The 24,153-nt window shown below is 44.5% G+C and overlaps 2 protein-coding genes across 2 annotated transcripts; one reads left to right on the forward strand and one right to left on the reverse strand.

Annotated features, from left to right (window-relative positions):
* Window positions 1-6,852: 6,852 nt before the first annotated feature.
* LOC123442032 lies at window positions 6,853-13,680 on the forward strand. The gene is made up of 12 exons (XM_045118155.1): window positions 6,853-6,873; window positions 6,996-7,109; window positions 10,391-10,916; window positions 11,502-11,563; window positions 11,641-11,705; window positions 11,823-11,877; window positions 12,064-12,103; window positions 12,288-12,391; window positions 12,495-12,534; window positions 12,624-12,778; window positions 12,861-13,079; window positions 13,169-13,680. The coding sequence occupies exons 1-12, from the start codon at window positions 6,853-6,855 to the stop codon at window positions 13,316-13,318; spliced, it is 1,551 nt and encodes a 516-aa protein (XP_044974090.1). The 3' UTR covers window positions 13,319-13,680.
* Window positions 13,681-14,282: 602 nt separating this feature from the next.
* On the reverse strand, window positions 14,283-21,322 carry LOC123445093 (signal recognition particle subunit SRP72-like). The gene is made up of 6 exons (XM_045122023.1): window positions 21,124-21,322; window positions 20,893-21,029; window positions 19,406-19,785; window positions 18,975-19,071; window positions 18,573-18,860; window positions 14,283-15,443 (listed from the first exon to the last, which is right to left on the reverse strand). Exons 1-6 carry the CDS (start codon window positions 21,254-21,256, stop codon window positions 14,484-14,486), a joined length of 1,995 nt encoding a protein of 664 aa, XP_044977958.1. The 5' UTR covers window positions 21,257-21,322; the 3' UTR covers window positions 14,283-14,483.
* Between the last annotated feature and the right edge of the window lie 2,831 nt (window positions 21,323-24,153).

The raw sequence follows: 24,153 nt of genomic DNA on the forward strand, positions 1-24,153 counted from the left end.
TGATGTTTGTTTCTGGTTTGCTCCGTTCGGATAGAGTTCCGCAAGCGTGTCGGAAAGTGAGGAACCGTTCGACTACGTTGGTTCGTCTGCTTCACGGAGTCATTCTTCTTCCAAGCGGGATCTCAGGCAAGATGACCATTTCCCCAGATACCATTACTATCATTGCCATGCTAGTTTTACCGTTTCTATCGATTATGTCTCGTTGCCTACCACATGTTAAATATCAGCCTCTCAACAATGCCATGATTACCTTCACCTATACGACCTAGCAAACCACTGATTGGCTATGTTACCGCTTGCTTAACCTTGTTGTTAGCGTTGCTAGTTGCAGGTGTAGTTGCTTTCATGTGATAACATGGGTTCCTTGTCTTATCACCATATTAATGCTATTTAATTTAATGCACCTATATACTTGGTAAAAGGTGGAAGGCTCAGCCTTTCTAGCCTGGTGTTTTGTTCCACCTTTGCCCCTTAGTTTTCGGCTACCGGTGTTATGTTCCATAAATGAGCGCTCCTAACACGATCGGGGTTGTTATGGGGACCCCCTTGATAATTCGTTTTAGATTAAAGTTGGTTTGGCAAGGCCCAACTTTGGTACTACATTTGCCTAATAACTAATGAACTGCGTAGGGAGTAATTAACCCGAGGGTAATTTAATCAAGCCCCGGGCCAGTGCTCCTCATGAGTGTTGGTCCACCCACCTAGCAGTCGGTGGTGCCACCACGGGGCAACTCGAGGTTTGGTTACCGTCCACTTTGCATAGACGGTGTGTCCTGAGAACGAGATACGCGGCTCCTATCTGGTTCGTCGACACACCGGATGGCCTTGCTGGATTAGTTTTACCTTCGACGGAATATCTTGTGCATCGGGATTCCGGTGATGCTTTGGGTAATCTGAGAGTTGAGGTTTTTCACTAGGGAATCCGACGAGATCGCGAGCTTCGTGATTGAGGATTTCTATGCGGCTTGTGGTAATTTGTGATGGACTAGTTGGAGCACCCCTGCAGGGTTAAATCTTTTCGAAAAGCCGTGCCCGCGGTTATGTGGCAACGTGGAAGCTTTGTTTAACACTGGTTCTAGATAACTTGAAGTTAACTTAATTAAAATCTGCCAACTGTGTGTGTAACCATGACTGTCTCTTTCGTGAGCTCCTTCTCCGATCGAGGACACGGTGGGGTTATGTCCGACGTAGGTAGGTGTTCAGGATCATTCATTTGATCATCAGTAGACACGTCCGTTATGCGTAGATCTTCCCCCTCTTATTTCTTGTACTCGTAAGTTAGCCACCACATATATATGCTTAGCCGCTGCTGCAACCTCACCACTTAGCCTGATCTCACCCATTAAGCTTTGCTAGTCTTGATACCTTTGGAAATGAGATTGCTGAGTCCCCTGTGGCTCACATATTAGTACAAAACCTGTTGCAGGTACAGGTAAAGGTTACTTGACGCGAGTGCGTTGATTGTTCATTTGGAGTTGCTTCGTCTTCTTCTTCATCATCGATCTAGGATGGGTTCCAGGCCGGCAGCCTGGGATAGCAAGGATGGACGTCGTTCTTATTTTGTCGTTTGTTTTCGTCCGTAGTCGGACCCTGCTCTTACTCTTGATGATTATGTAATGTACTGATGTGACTCTGATGTAGCTTGTGGTGAGTGTAAGCCAATTCTATATATATCTCTTCTTTTCAGTACATGTACTTGTAACGATATCCATTCTTGCGACACGACGAGATGCGCTTCTATCCCTGACGAGGACTTCGTGCCAAACTGAGGATAGGGTCGCATCTTGGGCGTGACAAGTTGGTATCAGGCCAATACCGACCAAGGAGCCCCCTTGATTGATCGAACTTGGTCGAGTCGAGTCCAGTGAAAAACTACTTTGAGTCTAGTTATATATCGGAGAGTAGGATTCTTTTTCTCCTCTTCTATGCTCTGGTGAGGAATCTTGACGTAATATTTTAATTCTACTCCTCTTCTCACTCAAAAAAAAAATAGGTTCACGCGGATATTTTTGGAATCTATATGATGCCGATGTGACGGAGTTCTGTCTTGGTGCCTCCTATCTGCTTTGAGTTTCAGGGGAGTTGAGCTCCAGGGGATTCTCGAGCACATCGTTATCATTCAGATTTCTTAGTATCTCAGAACGAAGGATGTTCGTAATTGCTTCAACACTAGTAGTGGCGAGATAACCCCGATGTCCCCAGTACTGGTGCAGATTGTTCGGGAGTACTGCCATACTTTGTATCGTTGTGATCACGAGGGTCTGTTGTAGATGAAGGTCCGAGATTCTGGCCGTGTGTTGACGGATGTGATACAGGTGACGGGTTAGTATAGGAGTTGTGTGATATTACTCCTTGTATCTGTGTACCAGATTGCATGATCAGAAATTTCGGGAATTCATAGGTGGGAATTCAAGTAGTTACCTATAGGACGATCTTCCAACAAATTTGTGTTGCTTCGATGTTAAGTGGTGATTTCAAATCTTTCCTAAGAGTTTTTCTCATATTTTTATGTGAGAATGCAAATTCTTTTGTTCATTCAAATTGTCATATCAATTCTTGTCAACCGGAGTTGTCATGTCATTTCCTTTTTCAACCGGAGTCATCGTATCAATTCCATTCAACCGGTGTGCTTCTCTTCAACTGAATTCAATCTTATCTAATTTTGCAAGATCATTCTCTCATTTTATTCCGTAGTTCATCTCATCTAGCCCGAGTTGTATTTATTTTTCCCCACCCTCCCGCCCTTTTTCTCAGTGATTAAATTTTTATCCAGGAGTTTTCTTTTCTTTGTGCTTCCGCTTTCTGTTCTTTTCTCTCTTACCCGATGTTTCATTGTGAAGATTCTCAAGAGCTTCGTGTTCATCCTTATTCAGTCGTGTTATCTTTTCCGGTGAATTCAATGCAGTTATCTGTGTTCATCATATCCTATTCTTCCTTGTAATTCTTTCCCATGTTGGAAATTCTTATCAGTCTTCTTGTTATTCATTCCCCTCTTTTCTATCCGGTGTATTGAAGATATCTCTGAGTTTCGTGTTTTCAATTCTTTTAATTATTTCGAGGTGCTACCTCATCTAGTTCTCTTCATACCGGTGCAATGTCAATCTTTCTAGCAATCTTTTCTAACGGTGGTTTCTTTGAGTGGGCCCATAACCCACAGGTTCTTTCCCAGGATCTCTTCTGGCTCTTTTAATTTTCTCCCGGAGATCTCTAATTCTTTTCAACTATGACGTAAGTATGATTTCCATCACTCATATTACTTCTTCAAGTTCTATTTGAATTAATTCTCATATTGGCTCAACATTTCATTCTTCTTTATTCCGGAGTGTCTCATTAATTCTTGGTGGTGTTCTTCTCATCATTCTCTTCTTTCAAGAACGAAGGGGTATTTCTCTCGAATCTTGGTCCATTCTATTGTAGATACATCATTTCAGCTTGGTGTCATCATCTTATTTGTTCCAATCATGAGTATCCCTTTCGTGTTATCAGGTGCTTCTCTGAGTTGTTTTCATTCCCGATCCTCCGAAGGCCATCATTTTAGAAGATTCTTCGTTCCCAGCTTTCAGCTTTCATCCTCAATTCTTCTCAATTGTTGTCTCTTCGTTCGTCTCTCGTTTATCCGGTGCCTTGTTCAAAATTCTTCTCTCAGGTGGCTCATGATCTCTTCATTCTCATGTATCTCCATTAATTCGTGGTGTTCCCATTCAGTTGTGAATTCTTACCGGTGCTTCCTTCAATTATGCTTCAAATGGTGCTCTTCTCTCTATCTCTCTTTAATCTTTTCAAGAGGAATAAGTGCTATGCTAAATCCGTTGATTGTCGTCAATTTAAGTTGATGAAGGATTAGCATAACATAATTCTTATTCTTGTTTCATGAAATGATTTCAATTCTTCTTCCGGAGTGGATCATCATATCAATTCCTTTTCTCAAGTGTTCTTATCTTTTCTTTTCCGGAGTTCCAAGTTTTATCAAGTATCTCTTTGTGAAGCTTCATCTAAATCTTGGCAAGGTCATAATCTGATTCTTTTCTACCTACATATCGTTGCATCATTCATTTGTATACGGAGGTCCGTCATGGTGGTTCATCAAGGTTTCAATCCATTCTCAGGTGTTCTTCAAGATTCTGTTGGAGTACCTCAAGTATACTTTCTCTTGCATCTCCGGTGCAATTGTTCTTCCTTTATCCTTTGAGGTGGTATTATAGCCTTCTTGTTATTGTAGGAGCCTCGAAGAGATTTCCTTTCAAGAATGAGATAATTGAACCCACCAATTCTATGATCATGAGTTATTTCAACCCATGATTTCTTTATTGAGCTATATTGGTTTGGATTTCACTAAAGCTTTTCCTATGGATTGTTGCTATCATGGTGCTTGTCATTAATCCTAGTTCTCAAGGTACCCTCTTGGTGTAAGAAGTTTTGATATCTTTGCTTTCATCTATCCTTGTTTCCGTTAGTGGTTGGTTGTCACCTGTAACGCCCCGGACACACCCGCCGGCGGTCGTTACTCCTGGCAGGACCTAGACTGGCCCCACATATCAATACTAGTCTTTTCTGCGCACTTTGTCCTCACTCATGCGCACCCGGGATCAACTTCCCGGTCGGTCACCCATCCTAGAACTACTCCAAGCCAGGCACGCTTAACCTGGGAGTTCTATTCGAATGGGCTCCCAGAAAAGAAGGAATTCCTTATTGATATGAGTAGTCTATCATCCCTAATAAGCCAGGCTATCACATCACCTCATAAATGTTGTGATGATTTCCATAAGCCCACTACTATGTGGTTCTTTTCGTTGTTGTTTTTCCAACAACTCCATCCAATTCTTATTGCAAGGATGCTTGCCAAGTTCATTTGAGTTAGTAGTTGTCATTCTCTCTTCATTCTCTTCTTCCGTATGAGCTAGTTCCAGTTCTATTGTTCCGGAGGCATTGTGATGTTGCTCTTTTGGGTCTATCATCTTGTTCTATCAAGATCATGGTGTGCCCTTGCTCTATTTAGTTGTTTGTTATGTATATTGTCTATTTCTTCCATCTTATCGAATTTTTTGTCCCATTTTCCTACCGAAGTGCTGCCGAAATTTTTCGTGAATTATTGCTTCTTTCTCATATCATTCCTCATCTCTTTGCAACCTTCAAGGATCGTTGGTGTCACTCGTTTGTCAAAGAAGCGACTAAGTTTTACCTCTTGTTCTTTCTCATCCTCTCCCCCTTTCATTCTTAGATCTCGGGGCGAGATCCTCTTGTAGTGTAGGAGAGTTGTGACAGCCCGAGACCGACATTCTAGAAGATTCCCCTTTATTTCCGTTTCCGTCGTCTGGTTATTTTATTTTGTTGCATCATCATTTAGGTTGCATCGTCGCATCATGCATGGCATCTTGCATCGTCTGTCGCGTGTGGTTTTTTGAGTGTGTGTGCTTCGAGTGCTCACCGAGTCTTAGTGCGATCGGAACTTCCCTCCTCTCCCCTCTTATGTCTTTTTGTGGTTTGCTGAAGTTTCCATTTTATCCCCTTTAACAAAAGCGTCTTCTTTTAAAAAGTCCTTTTATTAAATGTGGGGGCAACCCTTGGGTTTTATTTTATTTCTCCTTGTGTGTTATTTTAAAACCCTCTCATTTTCTTTTCTCTTTTAAAGGGCTTTTATTTTATTCTTTGAATAAATAGGTTTTATTTAATTCTTCAAAGGGGTTTGATTTTTATTCTTTTGTAAACAGGTTTTAATTTTAATTCTTCAAAAGGTTTTATTTTATTTCTTTTAGAAATGCCCAAACTATTTTTAAAGTTGGGGTGTATTTTTAAAGGAGCAAAGGCATTTTTTTTTTATTTATTTAATTTTTTCCTCTTTGTTAAAAGAGTTTCTTTATTTAAAAAAAGATTTCTGTTTTAAAAGTGTTAAAAAAAACCTATTAGGGGGAGGGAGCAGGCCCAGCTCCCCCCTGCCCTAGCGCCAAGGCCCGGTGCCTCTCCTCGCCCCCCATCTCCCCGTGCGCCGTCAGCCATGCCTCGATCCCCTTTCTTCCTCCTCGCCTCCCAGCGCCAGCAACCCCGCCGCCGGCCTCATGCTCCCCCCGCGCGCCCGTCGCCCCTGTTGCCCTCGCCACGCTGCGCCCTCTCGGCCTCGCCTCGATTCGCTGCCCCCTACACCCGCGCTGCCGAAGCTGCGCACCGCCCGCGCCATGGCCTCGAGCTGCCCCGCCGCCGGCTTCCTCCCGGTTCCCCTCGCCCCGCCATGGCTCGCCGCCGTTCGCCATGCCCCCATGCTGGCCCGTCCCCGCATGGTCGTCGCGCCGCCCGCCCAGGTCGCCGTGCCCTGCCGGCCTCGCCTCCAGGCCGCCCCTCGCCCTCGCCTCGCCTCTCCCCGCAGGTGCTCGCCGCGCCGCCAGGAGCTGCTGCCGCCCCTATGCTGCGTTGCCTTGCTGTAGCTGCTCCTCCTGCTGGCTGACTCTTGCTGCTGACGCTTTTGTTGTTCCTGTGTCGCCGTTGCTAGTGCTGCTGCTTAGTTGCTCGCCGTGCTTGCTAGGTAGTTGTGCCGCTGTTGCCTGATGCGTGTTTTCCTGCCAATGCTTGCCGTTGTTAGCTTGCGTGCATTGTGTTGTTGTTGTTTTGTGCTGCTGCTCGCCCCACCGCTGCTGCTGATTGCCTGATGATGCCGATGCCTGTAGCGGCTTGCTGCTAGATGTATGTTCTATACTTGTTGATGTGCTTGCTTGCCGCTGCTTGCTGCCTGCTTGTGCCGTGCTTTGCTTGCCTGCTGCCTGATTGCTATAGCTGCCGCTGCATGTTGTTGCTGTTAGTGCTTGCTGTAGCCGGTTGCTAGCTAGATGCTCCTGCTAGCCGTTGCCTTGCTGTTGCCTGCCGATGCAGTTGCTGCTGCTGCAGGTGCTTGGTTGCTGCTTGCTAGATTTTCTAGTTGTTGTGCTAGCTGCTGCTTGGTTGCCGATGCATGCTAGTGCTAGTTGCTGTTAGGAAGCTAGTTGTAGTTGTTTGATGCCTTGCTGTAGCTGCCATATAGGTTTAGTTGCTTTCTTGCCCTGCTTGTCGTGTTGTTTGCTCGTGCTGCCACCTGCGTCGCCGCATGCACCATCCCCGTCGCCGTGGATTCGACGAGTTCACGAGTACCACGACGTCCTCGACGACTCCCGGAAACGAGTTCGACTACCATCGCCGAAGACCGTGAACCACGACACCGAGCGAACGTCTACCGTCGACAAGACCGAGTACCTGGACTTCCACGACGACCACGACTTCCACGACGTCCGCTACGAACCGAACCCCTCCGTTTGCACGCTTCGAAGGTATACCGATGAGACGTTGTCGTGAACCGAACGAATGTGATGTATGAGTTGAATGTATGTTTGCGTCGTATGTTGCCCGTTGCACGTGTACCTCTTTTGTTGTGCCTCAACACATGGGAACCCGGTAACCGGGATCACCCCATCTTTATTTACTGTTCCTGCACGCGCTCCCTATACGTTGGCACGATATCTCGATGTGTTATCGGGATAGGAACGTTGTCGTGGCATCGTTTCCATCTTGCCGCCATGGTTCCCTCTCCCTCGCCGTGGCGACATGTGTTTCTTTCCCTTCTTGCCCGTGTTATGAACTCGCATGCATGACGCATTCATGACATATACATCTTGTGTTGCATGTTCTTGTGCCGTAGCTCTGTTCTATGTTCCGCGTGTTAACCATCTAGGATGCCATGTAGGACCGTCGCTCCACCCCTTGCCATGTTAACCACATTTAATATTGTCGTGTAAATAATGGGGAGTGAATTAAATAATTAATCGTGGAGTTTCGTCGATATGCAAACCGTTGCATATCGAGCTTCACTTAATGTGTAGAGTTTGCGTGAGGTGAATTGCCATGCCATCCCTTGCATCATTGAACTGATCATGCATCATATTAGGTTGTGCATCATGTTGTGCATCATGTGGTGAATATCTGTGTTGATGTTTGTTTCTGGTTTGCTCCGTTCGGATAGAGTTCCGCAAGCGTGTCGGAAAGTGAGGAACCGTTCGACTAGTTGGTTCGTCTGCTTCACGGAGTCATTCTTCTTCCAAGCGGGATCTCAGGCAAGATGACCATTTCCCCAGATACCATTACTATCATTGACATGCTAGTTTTACCGTTTCTGTCGATTATGTCTCGTTGCCTACCACATGTTAAATATCAGCCTCTCAACAATGCCATGATTACCTTCACCTGTACGACCTAGCAAACCACTGATTGACTATGTTACCGCTTGCTTGACCTTGTTGTTAGCGTTGCTAGTTGCAGGTGTAGTTGCTTTCATGTGATAACATGGGTTCCTTGTCTTATCACCATATTAATGCTATTTAATTTAATGCACCTATATACTTGGTAAAAGGTGGAAGGCTCGGCCTTTCTAGCCTGGTGTTTTGTTCCACCTTTGCCCCTTAGTTTTCGGCTACCGGTGTTATGTTCCATAAATGAGCACTCCTAACACGATCGGGGTTGTTATGGGGACCCCCTTGATAATTCGTTTTAAATTAAAGTTGGTCTGGCAAGGCCCAACTTTGGTACTACATTTGCCTAATAACTAATGAACTGCGTAGGGAGTAATTAACCCGAGGGTAATTTAATCAAGCCCCGGGCCAGTGCTCCTCATGAGTGTTGGTCCACCCACCTAGCAGTCGGTGGTGCCACCACGGGGCAACTCGAGGTTTGGTTACCGTCCACTTTGCATAGACGGTGTGTCCTGAGAACGAGATACGCGGCTCCTATCGGGTTCGTCGACACACCGGGTGGCCTTACTGGATTAGTTTTACCTTCGACAGAATATCTTGTGCATCGGGATTCCGGTGATGCTTTGGGTAATCTGAGAGTTGAGGTTTTTCACTAGGGAATCCGACGAGATCGCGAGCTTCGTGATTGAGGATTTCTATGCGGCTTGTGGTAATTTGTGATGGACTAGTTGGAGCACCCCTGCAGGGTTAAATCTTTTCGAAAAGCCGTGCCCGCGGTTATGTGGCAACGTGGAAGCTTTGTTTAACACTGGTTCTAGATAACTTGAAGTTAACTTAATTAAAATCTGCCAACTGTGTGTGTAACCATGACTGTCTCTTTCGTGAGCTCCTTCTCCGATCGAGGACACGGTGCGGTTATGTCTGACGTAGGTAGGTGTTCAGGATCATTCATTTGATCATCAGTAAACACGTCTGTTATGCGTAGACAGGTAAAGGTTACTCGACGCGAGTGCGTTGATTGTTCAATTGGAGTTGCTTCTTCTTCTTCTTCTTCTTCTTCGTCGATCTAGGATGGGTTCCAGGCCGGCAGCCTGGGATAGCAAGGATGGACGTCGTTCTTCTTTTGTCGTTTGTTTTCGTCCGTACTCGGACCCTGCTCTTCTTCATGATGTTTATGTAATTTACTGATGTGACTCTGATGTAGCTTGTGGCGAGTGTAAGCCAATTCTATATATATCTCTTCTTTTCAGTACATGTACTTGTAACGATATCCATTCTTGCGACACGACGAGATGCGCTTCTATCCCTGACGAGGCCTTCGTGCCAAATTGAGTATAGGGTCGCATCTTGGGCATGACACCTCCGTTGTATGAAGGAGCCCATTCCGAGTTAGCATCGTGGTTGCTGCAATGGTTTTCGCAGGCGGGGGATAATGACGGAGAGCTTATGATACAAGTTGTGTATGGTCTGTGGCTAGCTAGGAACGACGCTAGGGAGGGCAGAAGAATCGCGGATCCTCGGGTTGTTGCAGAAAACGTTTTTCAACATATTATGGAGTGGACTGCCATCCATACGCAAGAACCAAGGACGGAAAATCCAACACCGGTTGTTAGATGGAATCCGCGAGAGCAATGGTGGCTTAAGGCAAATTCTGATGGTGCCATGTCAAAGAATAGTGTCTTCGGTGGTGGAGGGGTAGTTCTCCGAGACCACGAAGGAGCTTACGGAGGAGGTGTTTGCTTTGTGTTCAGGGATGTTTCTCATCCTGAGGTGGTCGAATTACTTGCATGTCGAAAGGCGGTGCAGCTTGCGATCCTTATAGGAGCTACGAAGGTGCATGTCGAGGTTGATAGCAAGGGAGTGGCGACCATGGTGAATGCACATGCAAAGGATTTGAGTATGGCAGGTCCCATAGTCAAAGAAATAAAGATGTTGGATAGAACTCTTCAATGTTTCAAAATCTCGTGGGTTCGACGAAGAGGGAACCGGGGAGCTCACTTATTAGCTCGTGAAGGGGTTGCTAAGGATAGGTGCTGTTTTTGGCCTAATGAACCGCGTGAATGTATTCTTCATATAATCTCTGACGAAATCCCGGTTGGGATGCTTAAATAAAGTTCGGTGTTTTTTCAAAAAAAAAAAAGAAAAAAGCCAGGCTCGCTCCCTGACCCCGTGGTCCCACATGGCAGCCCAACAAACCAACCAACGAACCACCCCGCCGGCCAGGAGAGGATAAACACCGTCTCCATCCGTTCCGCTGCGGCTGCGGACTTCACGCATCGACAAGTCCGGCACAGGCGCGCGACGGGATCGGATCCTCTGCGCCGCCCACGCCAGCGCCACAGGCGCGCCTCGCGTCGCGAGCGGACGCGTGTCCCTCCGCGAAGCCGTGTGCCTTCGGGGCCGCGTCGCCCACCGTCTTTCCTGGAGCGGCCGCCTCACCCGATCCTCCCGCCAGCCTCCTCCCGCGCCCCGCTGGGTGCACCGGCTCCTCGGTCCACGGGTCGCTGGGGTGCGGGCCCGCGCTGCCTACTGTAAAAATGTTTCACCGGCTTTCCCTCCTAAACGTCCGAAAGCAAGCATCAGCATCAGCAGCAGCAGCAGCGTCGGCAGCAGCGTCGAGAGGAAGGACAGCCAGGTCGGGGGAGCGCCGGCCGTTTCGCCGGAGACGGAAGAGCTCGAGCTCGAGCTCCTGCCCCTCCCTCCCGGCAGTAGGTAAGTACGTGCGCGCGCCTCTGGGATAGGGATTTCGGGGAGGGCTATGCTCTGGCCTCTGGGAGCAGCGAATTCTGCTTGCTCGATTTCTTGGCTGGCCGTAGGCCGAATAGGAGGAATCCATGGGGTGCAGAGAAGAGGAGGGGATCACCGTGCTCCTTAGAGCGCCCACGTCCTGCTCTCGTCGTGGCAACCTGACAATTCCGGTTCTTGCCTGCTTCCGATTGCTAGGTCAGCGCTTGAGGATCTTGTTTGGGGGGGCTGGCTTTCCCCCACTCTCTCTGCCTGACCTGCCTCCAATTTCCTCGGTTCTCCACCCGGGGATTTACCCCATTCTCTCTGCTTGACCTGCCTGTTCCTGTGATTCTGGTAGCCTCCGCCGCGCATGTGAATCTGGGGCTTCGCTCGTTTGCATTTCTGTAGACAGAATTCTGGCTTTGTATGTAGTACTGTGTAGCGAGAACTGAGACCTGGCAGCAGAGCACCCAAGTTGAGGGACAGTCAGGAGAGCAAATGATGCTCTGTGAAAAGAAATGTTGCTTATGACCACACTGAGAAAATCCACATGTTTTCCCCTCGTGATAGGGAGCAAGCAGGAAATGGACGCAGCGAGTACCTCCAAGAGAGGTCGTCGTCCTCCTAACAAGGTGGGTTGGATCTGCGATTCTAAATGCTTACTGAGTAGTATTGTACTAATCCTTTTCTTGTTTTTCTATTTTAATAGCCACAGAAGCTCAAGTTCAAACCCAAAGTGCCATCACGCAAGCCAAAAAAGCCAACCGCACAAAAGTACACTCCTCTTCTCCTTGACTTGAGCTGCTACCGCTAGCATGATAATATCTCACGAACTTTGTTCAACTAGCATGTTACAGTTTACATTGCCAAGCACATTCTTTGCTATTTCAGGCCACAGCCGGAAGAGACAAAACCAATTGATGAAGAGGTGATGAAGACACTGAGGGTAAGTGATTAGTCATATATTATGTCTTGGGATTGGTGTCAGATGGTACTACTACTACTATATACTCCTTAGTGGTTGTTTACTAAGGACATAATTGTTCCTTAGTGGTTGTTTACTCAGGACATAATTGTTCCTTTCTGTCTGGGGCTGACTGTCTATTTTGTGCTTTATTTTTTATTTTTTCAGACAGGACGAGGAGATGCAAAAACTTCACGAGCCATGAAAGGTTGGTATGGATTACCTTGCTGCCACATGTACACTTGGGTCTACTTATAAGCTGGTATTGAGATTGAAGGACGAGAAGTCTTTCAATCGAATCAGCAAAGTGCACACAAAATGAGCTTTTGATCAGCAATCTTTCTTAAACATGGCAAAGATATACAGTAATACTCTTTGTATTCGCCTTGCAGACGAGCAATCAGCTCAGAATTCCAAACCGACCCTTTCTCCTGCAGACGGAATTAGCTTCCAAGCGGCGCAGTCAGGAAAGCAGAAGCAACCAACAAATTCTCAGGTTTCAACCTTACTCTGTTACAAAATATACAGTTCCCCTGTCATGAGAGATACATAACTTATATGTTTATTTATTCATTGGTATGTACTTGCCTTGGCAAAAGAAGGCACTTCAAATCCCTAAAGCCTACCCTGCCAACCCAGGTGAATTTGAGGCTTCACTTCATTCGTTCCAAACATTTGACCAAAACATTCCACTAGGGTTAGTCATGGTTATGTTTATTTGTTGGCAGAAAGGTTCTACCGTGATGAAGATGATGACGACGACGATGAAGACGATAATAATGCTGTTCGTGGAGATGATAATGATGCTGAATTACAGCAGACTCTCCCAAGCTCAACCGAATGTGAATCTTCCATCCATCCAGCAAAAGAGCTCAATCTGCTTGTAGGCTTCCCTGAGCCCTACACCATTAGCACCTTGATACTGTCTAGCACTCATGTAACTCGTTCGCTATTTGGGACGACAGGAACACGACGACAAAACAAGGATGTTCTTATTCCAGCTGCCGAAATCCCTTCCTCTGCTCAGAACACCATCCATTGTAGTTCATAGGAATGGAAAGGCCATTGTCAAGGAGGTGAAAGAAGGGTACAACCTGAATGATCTTCCAGGGGGGTACATGGGCAAGATGCTGGTGTACAAGAGCGGCAAGGTCAAGATGAAGCTGGGAGATGCCATGTTCGACGTCCGTTTCCTTCGACGCTATGGTTTTTCATTGCAATTTAGCAAAGATATCTCTGTCTGGTGCTTACTGTTTACGATCTTCCATTGCAGGTGAGCCCGGGCACGGAATCTGGAATGCTGCAGCATGCGGTAGTGATGAACACTAGAAGGAAACATTGCTGCCAGCTTGGGGAGATCGAGAAGCAGCATGTCGTCGTGACCCCGGATGTCGACTCTCTGCTGAGCGACAACAGGGGGTAGTTGTGATATGAGAACTGATCAGGCTGTGTAGCTTTTGGCAAATATGGTGTGCATATGCTAGAATATTTCGTACGACGTTTTAACTGCATGATACTCCCTCCTAGTGAAACCTCTAAAAGGACTTGTATTTAGGAACGGAGGGAGTACGATGTAAATGTGTAGCTGTAGCTGTGGTAGCACCTGTGTAGCAGTAATCTAGAAGTAGTCTAGAAATGCTGCTTGCCGCTGATGAGTGTTTTATCTTGAATACTTCTGTATCTTTATCTTACTCCTTAGAGTAGGGAGGAACATGACTGAATCTTTGTATCGTTTGAATCCCATTTTACCATTGTACATATGCATATGTAAAGATGAATTTCTTTTGTCCTTGCTCTCATGTTAATCATACTCTGAATAATGTTAGTGATAATTTAGCCAACTTTGCAAGAGGTGAGGGCAGAACTATGACTTGGTTAGGGTCTCTTGCCCAGACGTTGCTTTTAACTCTAGCTCTTGATTGTAAGGGACCTTGTGACTGAGTAATACAAGTTTTCACCCGCAAAAAAAAAAAAAAAAAAAAAAATCTCCAGATTGGTCTACCTTGTGATTGAGTAATACAAATTTTCACCCACAAAAAAAAAAAAAATCTCCAGATTGCCAGACCAAGAATACTTACTAAATGCGAGAAAAGAAACTTGGATAGCTAGCCTTTCAATCATGTCGAAAGCTATTGCCCATTGGAGAGTGGGACAAGAGCGTACTGGCGATTTCCGGACCACAAAGAGGGAGTTGCACGGCAAGCCACTCCTCAATTTTACAGAAAGTTGAGAGCACCAAAGGTAGGTCTCTGATTTGGTGATTTGCAAGTCACAACCAATCTCTGCCCTGCTATATTATTAGCAATGCTTGATTTAGGGTATTTGGATTTTTGGGTGGGGTTCAATAAATAATGCTCCGGAGAGCATGTTGAAGTACAAAGTTATTGTAACATGTAAAGAATGGAATTTCAACCAGATATGCCAGTGAGCCTCAAAAAATCTGAACAGTCTCAAGTCACCATAAACATGATTCTAAAAGCACAGCTGAGGGCAATCCAATGCAAATAACACAAAAACTCCAAAGTCAAGATATCAAAATGGACAGTGTCTTTTATATATTGTTAATTTGTGACATACAACTTTGTCACCTAAGACCTCGACTTCTTCTTCCGCGACTTGTTGGAGCCCTTCGATGGTTCTGGAGCCTTGGCCGAGGTGGCTGCTTTCGACGAGGTGGCACTGGCATTGGCAGCAGACGCATCATGCTTCTCTCTACTCACAGCTCCTTGAGCACCTCTGACCTGAGCCCTCTTATCCTTCCTCTTCGGACGGTAGGTCGACCTCTCCCTCTTGGGCAGCCATCTCTCAGGATCTGGGGGTGGCCCTGGGTTCGCTGGATCATATCCTTTCGGATATTTAGGTTTCCTCTTTCTCTTCTTAGCCTTTTGCTTCTTCACTTCCTCCGGAGTGTCAACCTTCATGGCTTGCTCTACATGCCTTGCACCAGATGTCTTCTCCAGGCTCTTTACGTCAATTCCCTGAAGACCCGGCAACGGTTTCAGCTGCTTCTCATATTGCTCAGCTTTCGCAAGGTCAGTGCGTGCGGACGTTGCTACTAGCCCAGCCAACGCTTCGGTGCTTCCATAGCTCTTCACAAGTTCCTCGTACAGTTGACAGGCCTCTTCATCACGCCCATGGTTGAGCTTAAATGTAGCAGCCTCCCGCATGAACACATCCAACTTGTTATCTTCTGTCATGGCATTTTTCCACCACTTGATAGCAGAATCAAGCACAGAAGCTGCGGCATTAGAGTCATTTAGACGCTCTTTTAGAGCTACAAGTGTAGCAACTGTAGCAGGCATGTGCTGGATGTCTGATATCTTTGACAGTGAATCAGCAGCAACCTGAAAATGGTTGGCATTGGCAGCAATCTGGGCAAGTGCAAGGAGGACTCCTTTAGAATTATCAGGATGCTTCTCAGCATAGCGACTTAGAACTTCTTCAGCTTTCGGGACCTTTTTTTCTCTCACATGAACTGCAGCTTGAAGTAAAACAGGGAATACACCGTCTCGAAACATACCAAGCAGCCCAGTGACCAACTCTTGTGCCTGAAACATACAACAAAGTCACTATATGTCAGTATGTACAACGAAACAAAAAAATAAGTAATAGGCTAACTGGTCAAGGCTAGGCTGGGAAATAGTACTGACTAGAGCATGATCCTGCCAATAAAATTAGCCACAATATAATGTCAAATGGCTGTATGTGTCCAAATACACATAAATGAAAGGAGCCAGTCATAAGATGAGAATTTTTCATATTAAACTGTTTCATTTTGTTACTTGAATCGATAACCTCTGTAAGCCAATCGCGCAAATAGATGTAAACATATGCAGTTACTAAGCACAATCAAACATTGTAGGAATATCCTTAGTAAAGGTTACTGAAGCAATGATGTCCATTTAACCAATCAAGCAGACCTTTATGCTAGTTTTCAGTCAGAGGATTATTTATCAATGGTTCCGCAACTACAAATCCATGTTACTCATGCCACTTTAGCTAAAATTCAACATGAGCTCACTAGAGGAAAATATAAACGTTTTACAAGTACAACAAATAAATTCATCGGCAGAATAGATGAAACAAACATTTAATTTAACTAGTACAAGTGCCCGTGCGTTGCACCGGGCGAAAACATGGATATTTCATTATTTTTAATAAAAATCTACATTTTGATAAGAACTGGAACGCTTTTTAAACAACATGTCACGTTTTTATGAAAATTGAAACATTTCTTCGAAAAAGAACATTTTTTGAACAGATGTTTCTTAAAAAATACTTTTGGGAATTTTATTTTATTTTAGAAATTACAAACAGACTTTTTTGAAACAAAAATAGTTTGAACATACGTATGTAAAACTATGAACATTTTAAAACTTTTTTTTGTAGATAGTTGGTTGCTTTCTTTGTAAGAGTTTTTATTTGAAGGTCGGTTATCAAAATCCTCTACGATGACTAACTGAGCATTGTCATCCATTTTGTGCAATTACAACAAAAAGCTAAACCTTCAGCCTTTAGTTTGTTCGAACAATATTTCAGACTTTATATTGCACAAGAAGGAATAGATTGGGAATCATGCCCAAAGTGTTGTAGCATATATCTAGCTTGTTTTCTTTCAAACTTTAATCCGGTGACAAATTTGCATGAGATAAATAAAGCCTTTTGACTCTCTTTTCTGTAATAAGGATCACTGCTAGAATAGCACACTTCCGTCTAGGTTTGAATATAAATTTTGACATAGTTTTACCTTATTTCACATAATCTATAGTACATATAGAACTTAGTTTCAACTTAGTTTCAGTTGACAAAACTATTGTATCAACTTTTAGATTTGAATCAAACAGGGAACGAACATAGTTTATTTGTTCATGGACACATTGATTTACTCATTGATTCAAACAGGGAGCAATCAGACTTGAAGAAATACAGCAGGAATCACTTGACAAAATTATTGTATCCACTTTAAACTTGAATCAAACATGGAGCAATCAGACTTGAAGCACTGCAGTAGAAATCAGTTGGCAAAATTATTGTATCAACCTTCAGAGTTGAACCACTAAAGACTTCAATCAAAAATCAGACTTGAATTACAACAGAACATAACACATGTGATTGTCTCTCTAGCACAAGTGCAGCAGAATATATGCATAGGAATTAATATTCAAAATCCCTCACATCTGACGGTGGCTTCTAATTAAAGTAAAAAAAGGATTCCGCATGAAAGTCTCTTAAAGTTGAGACGACATGATGTGATTTTAACCAAGCTAAGCACTTGAGAACAATAACAGCTAGTAAGCCACGCCATGGTGATTCCAGTAGAGAAAACCAAAATTAAACCCCTACATAGTGATGATGTTTATTAATGATGCTTGTTTTAGGCTAAGTGGAATTCAACAATTGTGTGCCTATAATAAAAAATGAATGCCAATTGAAAATCTGATTCAGCATTCATCAAGGCTTCCACATCCCAAATAAATGGCATCTAGAGAGCACGCTGGACTCAGAATGTGATACTGTGGATACCATTTATCCAAGATATTTGTCTAGGGCTCCAGGCAGATGGCGGGTGTATTAGAGAAGCGCAATTCTGCAATGCACACACAATAATTGTATGGTATTGGTACGACCAACCAGCTCTACTGCCATCATAATTTGCACAGAAAAAAGATACTTGCGATGAAGTAGGCAAAGGCGATGGTTGGTGGTCTTCTGACAAAGTCGGCGAAAGCGACGGCGTATGGTCTTGTAGCGAAGTTGACGGAGACGACGCCGGATGTTCTTTCGGCAAAGGCGACGGCGAAGTCGACATTGGACTATACGTCTTCAAAATTTGAGATGTGATCCGGTCGAGGCTTTCTTTTTATGACACCGAAAGATATCCGTAATCTGGGTCTCACACCCATGCCCATCGTGTTGGAGCCGTTCTTAGTTTTCCTGCATGGACACGCCATTGAATCCGATTGAAATCGGACACGACCGTCGGCGCCAGGAGGTCAACATGAAGAAGGATTGGTGTGCCGTCGGGGTGGATTGAGGGCGAGTGCGGAGGGGAAGGAGATCAAAATCTAGAAGGACGCCGGAGAGGACAGATCGGCGGCATGGAGGCATTCAGGAGAAGTAGTCTGTGTGTGTTCACGAGAAGGATGTTCTTTTTAAGAACTGGAGAAGGAGATGTGCGTCTGCTCGTGCTCGTTTAGGAGAACAGAAGTGTTTTCCATACTGTGTGCACTGAGAAGCCCAACAAACGATGGCTCAAATCCAATACTTTAGACCCATGAGGACATCTATGTGGCCCAGTAATGCGGGTGGAAGTAGCTGTAAAGAAAACGAGGCGACGTTTTATAGACCGAATCCTTTGAATTAAAACTCGTATAGAAGCTAGCTCACTTGGTTAACCCCATTAGATAGACCCGACGGGTGGTGGAATCGAACCTCGGTTCTCACAACAACTACTTTTTAAAGACCGCGGGTTTATTATCTGATAACTCAGGGGGTCTTTACGTAAAACACTGTCGGACCTCTTTTTCTAACTTAAACAAGAACTGCGGGTTTATTGGCTAAAATCTCAGGGGGTTTGTGTAAAACATAATGACGGACTAAGAATACCTATTTCTTTTATTAGTGGGTATAGATAGATACAGAAATAGGTACACAGGAAATGGATCAAATATGCAAACCTGATCGATTTTATTTGCATGGAGGAGCAAAAGTACACGAGCAGAATACAGGGCTTCTTTTTGCCTTGAAGATAACTTGAATTCAAGGCTCTCGATCAGTTGCAGCTGGTTTGGTGATGTAGACTTCTCAACAAGCCGGTCAAGCTTTCTCAGGCCATCAGCAACATCCTTTGTACCTTTTATAGAGATAAGGTTGGTTGTTGCCACGGCAAGTGATGAGGGGTCTCCTGATTTCTTGTTTATCATATTGGCATAGGTTTCCATAGCTTCTTGAGTCTGTCCTTGTAGCTGAAAATACAATTTAAAAAAAAAAATAAGTCACTGTGGCTCAAAATAGATATATGACGTTAATACGGTTCAATAAAATTTGGCACACAAGAGAACTGAACCAGATTTAGGTACCTGCTGTACATAAGCAAGCTGAGCAGACACAGGAGCTAATTCATATTCAATCTCATCTTCTGCGTAATCTTCCACCATAAGCTCCTCTTTCCCGATTCTGCAAATAAAATAAGAAATTAAAGTACAGCTAATTGTAGGAGCTTAATAGACTGGCCAATGGGGTTCTTTCCCCACCCCTTCTTTAATATATAGTGCGCACACTCGTGTGCATTCGAGAAAAGACCGGCCAATGGCACGAGTGATCATGCATAACTTTCCTAGCTGAGTGGCCTATCCATAAATAGAAACCTACGATTATGGGAAAGAGTGAAACAGCTAGAACTATGAACTAAATAAGATTTTTAATGTTTGCCAAGGCTCTAATATTACTGGAGAAGTGGTGTCCATTGGATTATCTTTGCAATGAACGAATAGTTCACCAGAAAAATTACCTTTTCGCCAAGTCCAGCTGCTCTTTAGCTTCTGAATACTTTTTATTTTCTATCAAGGTGCAAGCCGAATTATATGCCAGCTCGAAGCTCCTAGTATCTCTGAGTGCTCTAGTGGTAAGATCAACCTTTTGTGCCTTCATGGCTGCCTGTACTTCAGAAGCCCTTCCACCAGCAACTAGAGCAGCGATGATATTTATCTTTAGATCTATTGAGTCAACCTTAAACTTTTGGAGCTTCTCGTAGCTATTCATGCAATCATTCATTCTTCCTAATCGGTAATAGATCTGGGATTCCAGCTGGAGAACAGCAGCTGTTTCTTCTTGACCATTCAATATATCCAGAGCTTCTTGCAATTTATTTTGCCTGTAGTAGCAGTATGCCTGAACATAGATAAAAGTAGTACTTAGCACAATTGCGGATCTTATTATTTTATTGCCGGTGAGTATATGTCCTCAGTCTTAGAAATGCATAGAACAATTCAAAGAAGAAGAAAACAATACGAAAGTACGGATCCTAATGTCAAAGTTCAGCACTTCATTGAGAATTGAATACAATCTTAGTTCATCTACAATTCTACTTCTATCTACTCTAAAACATTGGTGAATAAAACACTTTGCCATACTAGCCATCAACTAGGCTGCCTTCATTGGTGAATATTAAACACCGTTACCTAATGCTTCACACAAAGTATGGTAGATCATAAAGCCATGCGACAAATCAAAAGAGGTGACCATGTGAAGATTTGAAAAGTTGGTGGAAATTAACAATTATAAGGTGTCAAAGACCAAGTTCACCATAACAGTCTGACATACGAAATAGTTACAGACCAAGTTTACCATAACAGTCTGACCTAAGAAATAGTTACAGCTGCTCAGTATCAGAACAGACAAAGAAAACAGAAATGTATAAAGTCTCATGCAATGATGGACATTGTACTCAATGGAACCTCAAATTCCAAACTGAAGTCCGAGAATCATAATGAAAAAAATGCTTCAGCACACATATTTAACTTGCAGAGCCACAGGTTCTTGACATACCCCAATCAACCGTTCACAAAATTTCCCCTTCCCTCCCCTGGAATAGTATGCATTGCAAGTGAAGAAGTGCACGCGGATGTGATCAGTAGTATGAAACAAGCCAACAATCATGCCAAATTACAAATCTCGATGGCACACTCTGCTAAGCAATGCTGTTCTCCAAGAAAATTCTACTTCATATGCAGAGTTGACAGCATAAGGTTGAACTATATTTGACATTGGAAGCTCCAAAGGTTAATTGCTTCGCAAACTTCCGTTTACCCACCCAGATAGCCAGGTTTTACCTTCGGGCATCAGCACAAACAGATCTGACTACTGCCAGATCCTAAAACCGCAGCCTACTAAGCCTACTCGATCCAAAGATTCTATCACCACGCAGTCACGAAAACAAGTTCACGCATACAGATCCATCGAAACTACCACGGGAGAGAGAGGATCAGCTGGCGTCACCTTGTAGTAGCTGAGATCGATGGGGAGGCGCTCGGCGGCGCGGATGGCCGCGAGCGCCTTGTCCGTCGCGTCGGACTTGATGTGCGCGACCACCTTGCATCGCACCGCGTCCTCGTCGCCCGGCGACGCCGCGAGGACTGCAGAATCACACGCGTGCGTCAGTGGTGGGTAGGGCAGGGCGCCAGGGGCGCGTAGGGGAGACGGGGGGAGGGAGGAGATTTGGTGCCTGACCTTGGTCGGCGACCTTGGCGGCCTGGGGGAACTCGCCGGCCTCGATGTGGCGGTGGAGCGCCGTGAAGAGGTCCTCCACGGAGACCGGCTCCGCGGCGGCGGCGGCCGCCGCGGCCTTGGATTTGGGCGGCATCGGGGAGGCGGGGTGTGGGGAGATGGCTCACGAGTCGCGAGGGCGGAGGCTGCGAGGAAAAACCCCCGGTGCGTGCGACAAGCTGTTTATTTTTACACAAATCCGTCCCCCTTTTTTGTTCTTATTTAGTAAACCGCTCCCTTTGCTTTTCTTTGGGTATCGTTTTTCGCAGGAAATCGTATGGTCTCCTCGAATGATCAAATTCAGATATGTTCCTTGTTTCAGCTTTTGAATTCAGGCGTTCGGAAGTCTCAACAATGACGGTCCCTCTACATTGTTTTGACGGGTGTGTCAATCTTTGACCCTTTTCAAATAAGTTTTGTTTTGAAATTTCATTCAACTCGGTACCATCTTATGACATGAAGTGCATAGGCCTGAAAATTAAAATTAGAAAGAAGATAAACTATAGGACAATACAAGTTCCTGTGAGCTGAAGCAAAACAACTAATGTCAGCTTTACCTCGCAAAAAAAATAATGTCAGGTTTTGAAGCACTACTTGTAACTTTTTTTGATAAAACTTTCGATCTATTCATCATAGCATGACAGTCCAAAGAACACGGGAATAATAATAAAATACTGAAGCAAGCTGAAAATGTGTCGTCGTCATCACCCCTCCTTTACTGAAACCGGATCAAACTTGTTGTAGTAGACACTTGGAAAGTTGTCGTGCTAAGGTCCCACGGGACTAGCGCACCAAAACAGCAACCGTCGTCCATGAAGTGAGGTATAAATCGAAAGAAATCCAACCTATAGACACAAGAACGAAGACTGGATCCAAGAGGATCTACCTAAAACCAACACCGAACGAATCCCGTGAGATCCGACGGAGATGCACCTTCATTCGCGCTCTGACGAAGCTAGACACATCACGAGAACAGGGGCGGAAGGGGAGAACCTTATTCCATCTTCAGGGAGTCGCTGCCGCCTTGTCTTCCTGAGTATAACACAAGCGCTGGACGAAATCATGAAAACACCAGAAACAAAGCTATGAGCTACGCCATTAATCTCTCTTGATATGTGGTACACCTAAGCTGGGGGGCTTGAGTAAGGGAGAAGAAGCCAGCAAGAGTATTCGTGATGGTCCAAGGAGTAGAAGCAGCTCAAATGCTTCTAGTCGCCGTCGCTTTAGCCAGGTAAATGAAAACTATGTTGAAAAATCTAAAGTCGATGGCGATCTGGCTACAAGAAGAACAGGAGTTTATGCTTGTAAAGGCAAGTGGGTCATCAAAAGAGAGGCTTGAATCTACACGTACTTCTATTTGAGACTGAAAATTTTGAGAAAAACTCCAACACTTGTAGCCAATGTTCTATGAAGTAGGCCTAAAATGATGTGTCACTGAAGCTTCATGTTCAAGGAGTGAACTCATGAACCACCATGCTAGCTATAGTTTCCCATACTTCATGAATATGTTCACCACCTTCAACTGATTCTTTTTAGTCTAAGGACACCTCCAAACAATCTGACGTGATGAATAAATTGTTTAAAAAAAACTTATTGAATGGGATTGAACGCTTAAAGGAAAACTAAAGGCTTCAAGATTGTTGGGTCAATGTTATATTTAAACACCATCACCGATGCCCAGTGAGGATGTCATGCTTGGTGCAGCACGCCGAAGTCACTAGCCGAGTGTGCAATTATGATCTAGATGAACTCCCCATGGCAAGGCAGGCTGGTGAGCAATAACATGAACTCCTTGGTGTCATGGCACTCAATATAAGACTTAGGTATCCAGTTAGCTCCTCATCGATCAAAGCAGATGGGATCTAGCTATACGTCAGACGAAGTAATCTCTAGGTGGAATGTACGTTGATGACACGCAAGTATAGGGTGAAATGTACATTGATGACCCACAAGTATAAGGTGGCAGTGTGATCAATCAGCGCAAGTGAAAGGACCATGATATTGCCTAGAGGGGGTGAATAGGGGTTTTAAAAACTTCTACGAATTTGGTTTTATCCTAATGCGGAAATAAACTAAGAAGATACTTTTCAAGCACAAATCCTAAATATACTAGGCTCAATTAAGTGCACCAACAACTTCTTCTACTAAGATGAGCACAACAAGATTACCCACTAGCACAAGTAATTTACACAAACTTACTTGAGCAATATCACAAGATATGTAAGAGTATGACACAAGTTAGCAATTCACACTAAACACAAGATATATCAATAGTAGCAAGTATGAATTGCGGGATATAATGTGTAGGCCTAAATAATTAATCTTTACAGGGAAATAGCCAACACAATATAAGGAGGACAGCAATATGTATTGAATGTACGCTCAAGTAACCAAGGTAAACCACATGTAAGGAGTTAGGGTTATGGATAACCGAAGTCACGGAGATGAGCATGTATCCCGATGTTCACTGCCATGGAGGGAAGCTAGTCACCGTTAGAGAGGTGGATGTTACCACGAGGGCACACCAACGCAACGAAGGCTCACCCTATTCTCCTTGAGATATCACCACTAAGGCGATTCCCAACCACTAGTGGTAGACCTTGAGGCGGCCTCCAAACCTCCACAAACTTTTTGGGGGACAAATCACAAGTTGATTCCTCACTAAAGCACTCCTACTGTTTAGGAGTCTCCAACCTCCAAGAGTAACAAGATCAAAGGGGAAATGCTCAAGACTTGCTCAAATCACAAATTGCTTTGGTCAAAAGAGAGAGGAACAGTGGATGTATGCTTGTATGAAATCTCTCTCAAGAACTCTCGGAAATATCTTTGGGGTTTACCACAAGAATGCTCAAATCCATCTCTATCAAAGCCCACCAAAAGTAACTAATGCTATGGAGGGATGGAAGAGGAGAGGAACAATGGAGGAGGTCAACAAATGAACCCTAGATCCATGGGATACCCCCCCCCCCAAATGGATTGGAGTTTTGAGGCTTG

The sequence above is a fragment of the Hordeum vulgare genome, chromosome 3H, assembly GCF_904849725.1.
Source record: "Hordeum vulgare subsp. vulgare chromosome 3H, MorexV3_pseudomolecules_assembly, whole genome shotgun sequence".
NCBI classification, from domain to species: domain Eukaryota; kingdom Viridiplantae; phylum Streptophyta; class Magnoliopsida; order Poales; family Poaceae; genus Hordeum; species Hordeum vulgare.